At 42.4% G+C, this 6,254-nt stretch overlaps 1 protein-coding gene across 6 annotated transcripts in view; it reads left to right on the top strand.

Annotated features, from left to right (window-relative positions):
- Positions 1–1,337: 1,337 nt before the first annotated feature.
- Positions 1,338–6,254, top strand: part of ADAM23 (ADAM metallopeptidase domain 23) — a 115,651-nt gene continuing 110,734 nt past the window's right edge. For 5 of the 6 annotated variants that reach the window (XM_089519316.1, XM_089519318.1, XM_089519320.1 and 2 more), the window contains exons 1-2: positions 1,343–1,383; positions 4,561–4,802. In XM_089519316.1, the coding sequence (XP_089375442.1) occupies positions 4,590–4,802 (213 nt within the window). In that variant the 5' untranslated portion in view covers positions 1,343–1,383; positions 4,561–4,589. Of the gene's footprint in view, positions 1,384–4,560; positions 4,803–6,254 lie in introns of all 6 variants that reach the window. The other variant, XM_089519322.1, reaches the window with a different exon arrangement.

Raw genomic sequence — 6,254 nt, 5'->3', positions numbered from 1 at the left:
TACTCTGTGTGTGTGTGTGTACTATATAGGTGTACTCTGTGTGTGTGTGTACTATATAGGTGTACTCTGTGTGTGTGTGTGTACTATATAGGTGTACTCTGTGTGTGTGTGTACTATATAGGTGTACTCTGTGTGTGTGTGTGTACTATATAGGTGTACTGTGTGTGTGTGTGTGTACTATATAGGTGTACTGTGTGTGTGTGTGTGTACTATATAGGTGTACTGTGTGTGTGTGTGTGTGTACTATATAGGTGTACTGTGTGTGTGTGTGTGTGTGTACTATATAGGTGTACTCTGTGTGTGTGTGTGTACTATATAGGTGTACTCTGTGTGTGTGTGTACTATATAGGTGTACTCTGTGTGTGTGTGTACTATATAGGTGTACTCTGTGTGTGTGTGTACTATATAGGTGTACTCTGTGTGTGTGTACTATATAGGTGTACTCTGTGTGTGTGTGTGTACTATATAGGTGTACTCTGTGTGTATGTGTACTATATAGGTGTACTCTGTGTGTGTGTGTGTGCTTGTGTACAGTATTCCAGGAGAGGACGCAGCCCTTCCTTCCCTCTCCCTGGTTATTCTCCAATGCCTGGCTCTCCAGGCGCGCTCACGCGGGGCCCCTCTGACTGAGTCCTAAGGGGCCAAAGGGGTGCTCGCGAGCGCGGCGGGAGGGGGCGAATGGTCTCGCGCGCGCGGCGGTGCTCCTGCCTACGTCACCGAACGCGCGAGGAGGAGGAGGAGGAGGAGGAGGAGTGAAAGGGAGGGAGAAGCGCGAGACCCCCGAAGAGCAGCAGAGAAAGAACAAACGTCGTCGACGTCGTCGTCCTAAAAGGAGCGTGCCCTGCTGCTGCTGCTGCTGCTCACAGTGCTGAGGCATCCTTCTTGTATAAGCGCGCGCGCGCGCGCAGACTAGTTTCCGGCGCGTGCCTGGTCTGGTCTGTCTCGCGCGCCGGCGCTCCTCCTGTTTATTAGGGCGGCAGCAGCAGCAGCAGCAGCAGGAGCAGCGGACGGCACCTCTCCCTCTCTCTCTCTCTGAGAGGGAAATGGAGCCCCGATTGTGAGCAGCATCCTCTTCCTCCTCCCCCTCTCTCCCTGCCTCCCTCCCTCCTTCCCTCCCTTTGGCTCCACCTCAAAAGAGTTCAAGCGAGACGCCTTCCCTTCCCTTCCCTTTCCTCCTCCTTCGCCGGGAGAAGCGATGAGCCATGAAGCCGCCTGGAAGGAGCGGTCCTCTGCAGCACCAGCAGCAGCCCCTCTGCTCTGGCCCCGGAGGCCCCTCGCCCTCCCCCGCCTCCTCCTCCTCCCGCCTGGGCTTCCTGGCCCTGCTGCTGCTGCTCCTCTTCTGCCCGGGATGCCCCCAGGACTCCGGGGTCACTGCGGACAACGGTGAGACACCGAGAGAGAGAGACAGGCTGGGTTCATCGGGGGATGGATCTGCTAATAAGAATGCTCTCTGGTTTGTTTCTTCTCCAAGTGGTCCCTCGCCTTTGCATTTGGTCAGGGCTAGGAAGGGGACCAGGGTCAAAATCATACTGACAGAAATGGACAACGGGTCTGCGAGCACAGTATACAATACAAGATCATATAATACTTTATTGCATGTATTATACATTACATACAATATATTGTTTTATTTTACATATTGTATATCATACCTCATATGTTATTTTATCTTATATATTTTATTTTATATTATATACATTATACATAATTTATTATTTTATTTTACATATTATATATATATATATATATTATGTATCATGTATTATTTTATTTTATATACTAAATTTTATATATTATGCCTCATATGTTACTTTATTTTATATATTTATTTTATATTTTATTTTATATTTCATTTCATTTTATATATTATATATATATTATATATTATGTATTATTTTATTTTATATACTAAATTTTATATATTTTACCTCATGTTATTTTATTTCATATATTTTATATATTATTTCATTTCATTTTATTTTATATATTATATATATATATATATTACACATTATTTATTATTTTATCTTATATATTATATTTTATGTATCACAGTATTTTATTTTATATATTATATTTTATATATTATACATCATATGTTATTTTATATATTATATTTTATATGTTCTATATTAAATATTATTTTGTATATTTTATTGTATATATTATATATTGTGTATTATTTCTGTTATATTTTATATATTATATGTTATATATTATTTTATTATATATAATAAAATATATCATAGAGCAGAGGCTTGGGGTGAAGGGGGAGATGGACCCTTAACATTGCCCCCTCCTGACCCAGCTAACCTTCGCTTATTCACCTCTTCATTCCTGGATTCGAACCCTTAGCCTCGTCTCAGTCTTCTCAGCCCCTTGGTGGGGTGTGTGTGTGTGTTGCTGTGCCTCCAAGTCCTTTCAGACCGTAAGGTTTCCTAGGCAAGATTGGTTTGGAGGAGGTTTTGCCATATTGGCTGCCCTCTGAGGCTGAGAGAGTGTGACTTTCCCAAGGTCACCCCCAGTGGCTGGGATTCGAACCCAGAGTCCTTTGAGTCGCAAAGGGGAGACCGACCTTTGATGTCTCCTCCTCCTCCGGGTCCAGGTTGTGCCTCTCCCCTTGTGGTTGTCGCAGACCACACACTCAGTTGTTGTTGTGTGCCTTAAAAATCATTTCTGACTTATTGGGGGGGGGGTCAAAGATGGCTGAACCCATCCTGGGGCTTTCTTGGCAAGATTCTTCAGAGGAGTTTTCCCTTTGTCATCCTCTGAGGCTGAGAGAGTGTGACTCACCCAAGGTCATCCCCAGTGGGTTTCACTCTGTTGTTGTTGTTGTTGTTGTTGTTGTGTGCCTTTAAAGTAATTCCTGACTTATGGGGGGCTCAAAGATGGAGAATATTAAAAAGCAGGTTTTATAATGGCAGTTGTGAATTGAATGTACATTGTTTTTGTTATGTGCCTTCAAGTCGTTTCCAGTTTATGGCAACCCTAAAGTGAACCTATAATGGGCTTTTCTTGACAGGATTCTTCAGTGGTCACCCCCAGTGGGTTTATGTGGCTGAGCTGGTGACCAGATGCCCTCCTTTTCTGGGGCCTGCCCTTCATTTCTGTCCATGAAGAATTCTATTTGGAACATGACCAAGGAGCATGATTTTACATTTGTATTAAGTGTCTTCGCTTTTAGTTGCTCATGCCCTCAGTTTTTCTTCATTCTGTGGCACCTTGCCCTCCTTTGAGGTTCTGGTCACCTGGTTCAGAGAGGGCTTAATACTGCCACCCTCTGAGGCTGAGAGAGTGTGACTTGCCCCAAGGTCACCCAGTGGGTTTACAGGGCCAAGCTGAGATTCGAACCTTGAGCCCAGTGCTCAAACCACTACGCCAGGCTGGCTCTCATTGCTGCAGCTCTTATTATAACACAGTTCTCTCTCTTTCTGCCTCCACTGAGAGGCCAGCATCCTGGGCTTCTCTCATGCGGAGAGGATTTCTAATAGGCACAAAGTTCTTCCAGACACGTACTTCTACACGCAGGTTTGTTTCGCTATTGACGCAATCCCTGTCTCAATGGCCTTCTTGTTGGGCTTCAGTAGGGATAACAACCCATCCTGACTGCAGCTCCATCCTTCTTCTTTTTCTCTGCCTCCCCCTCCATCCCACATAGCCCTATTATGTTGTTTATGAGATAGCAAGACAACATGAAAATAGTGTTTCAACTTATTGTCTTTCTCGCCCCCTCCCCACCACACTTAGGATGTGTGTTACAAACACACTGAGAACGCACACAGAATGATGAGCAAGCAAGGGCTTCCAAAAGTGCCACTGAAGCAAAAACATTACTGCAAAGGTTTTCAAGGTTGCCAGTGTTTTTGCAGGATCTCAACACAAAACCAGTGTTACAAGAAAATAAGGAATGTTGTTGTTGTTGTTGTTGTAGAGATGGCTTTTGCTGGTATTGGGTCATTCCTACAGCCCTGATTCAGGCAGAATGCACCTTTTTGCAGACAGAAAAAAAAAAAGGGGGGGGTTTGTTGCTGTGCATTCAGAGAACTCTGAAATTTTGTCTGCAGTGTGCTTGATACCCATCAAATGACAAATATATGCATGTTTACTCAAAAATAAGCCCTATTGAGTTGATAGGGATTTTCTGGTAAGTGTGCTTTGGGCTACAGTTAAAGTTATAGTGGAAACTTATAGTGGCCCTTATGTAAAAGGAATTAATATTCAGTGCACATGGATTTAGGACTTGAATTGTGTGCGTTACATTCACGGGTAGATTTCTACATGGCTGATATTTAGCCACTGGGTATTTGCCATTAAAAGCCAGCAGAAACAGGGTAATAAAATAGTGTGATTATTACCAGATTTTCCATTTGAAAATTGAGTCTTGGTATATTTAAAATGCGTTATCATGTTCTGTAAAGCCTTAAATAAAGCACGACAGGGAAAAAATGCCCACACTTTAATCAGGTATGTTGGATTTGTGAGACTGTATGTAGTGGAACCGAATGCTTATTATAAAATGTGCCTTTGTGAATTCACGATAGGCTTGCCTGTCTTCCTTAGCTCTGCATTGGAATGAAACTGCAGAAGAAATGAAAAGAGTCCTGCTGGATGAAGACACTGCATTTCAACAGACTAACAGCAGCAGCAGCAGCAGCAGCAGCAGCAGAAATAATAGTCATAGCACTGCATTCCAGAAAGAAATCACGTTGCCTTCAAGACTTGTCTATTATCTGAACAAAGACTCTGAAAGTCCATACCATATTTTGGATACTAGGACGAGGCACCAGCAAAAACACAGTAAGGTAAGCACTTAAAAAAAAAATCATGCAGTACTGTACTACATCTACTGCTTTAAAAAGGGTACAGTACTGAGTCTCAAAATAGTAATGTCTACTATTTAGTAATAAATAGTAATATTTATTCTGCAGGTCAGTAATACTTTGGAAGCCACTGCATTCTTCTTAAGACTGAATATTGTGCCAGGTAAAAATCGGGTAATGCTTACATGCAATAGCATCTTCTGACTTAATATCTAGTGTCAAGACTCCTTGTATTTAAATCGTCAGCATTACTGCTGTTCTCATCAGGAAAAAAATAAACCAAACATGAAGAGTAAACTCTGTTTTGTTTTAGTTTCTGAAGAGACGCAGAATATTTTCTCTCCTGAATACTTTACTGATTAGATTGGGGCTGGTGGTAGTGGTGGGGAACTAGTTGGCAGCCTCTTACTGTGACAGGTGGAACTCAGGTGCTGACAGACCAAATACTTTATCCCAAGCAAGAAGACATTGATTAAGTAAAACATTAGGTCTTGACCCTACTGACATTAGTATTTAAATCTAACTAGTCCCATTGATTTCAGTGGAACTAAAGTAATTTAGACTGCCTCTGCCCTGCCACTCTTTAACTGCCACAGCTCAATGAATTCTGGGATTTTTTAGTTTTGAGAGATACAGTATTTAGCATTCTCTGTGAGCTCTGGTGCCACATCAAATGATAGATCCCCGGCTTCTATAGCATGGAACCATGGAAGTTAAAGCAGTGTCAAACTGCACTAATTCTGCAGTGTGGCAGCAGCCTTAGAGAGCCAGCGTGGTGTAATGGTTTGAGTGTTGGACTATGACTCTGGCATCCAGGGTTCAATTCCCTACTTGGCCATGGAAACCCACTGGGTGACCTTGGGCAAGTCACGCGCTCTCAATCCCAGAAAATCTCATGATAGGTCTGCCTTAGGGATACCATATGTTGGAAATGACTTGAAGGCACACAGCACTAACAACAGTAATAAAAAAGTCATTTTAATAGAATTGTTTAGTTTTTAAACAAACTTCTGTAAAATGACATTTTAGCAGAACTTTGTTTTAAATTGTTGTAAGCTGTTTTGGGTGCTGTGCTGGGAGAAAGACAAGATATAAGATAAATAATTAAATGAATAAATGAATTTAGGGCCACAGTATACAGATGTACACCAGAAGAGAAATCTGAATGACCCTACCATTACCTGAGACTTATTTGCAAGACTGTGTTTAGATATTAGGGCATCATGTTCATCTGTAACTCATCTGTACTTCTTGCCAACTGTCTGCTGATTTCTACAACCTGGCCCCCACCCCAAATATCACAGTAAGAAGCGGTCCCTCCACAGTAAGAATGTGTGTTGTCCCTCCAGCATCTGTCTGGGAGAGTGGAAGTTACAACCCATTTGTGGATGGAGTTCTCTTCTCTCTTTGAAAATAATATTCCAGGAGTCACAA

Source organism: Sceloporus occidentalis, unplaced genomic scaffold, assembly GCF_023333645.1.
Source record: "Sceloporus occidentalis isolate IW3139 unplaced genomic scaffold, rSceOcc1.0.p SCAF_4, whole genome shotgun sequence".
Classification (NCBI taxonomy): domain Eukaryota; kingdom Metazoa; phylum Chordata; class Lepidosauria; order Squamata; family Phrynosomatidae; genus Sceloporus; species Sceloporus occidentalis.
The sequence above is the reverse complement of the archived record's forward strand: the minus strand, read 5'-3'. Positions and strand labels throughout refer to the sequence as shown.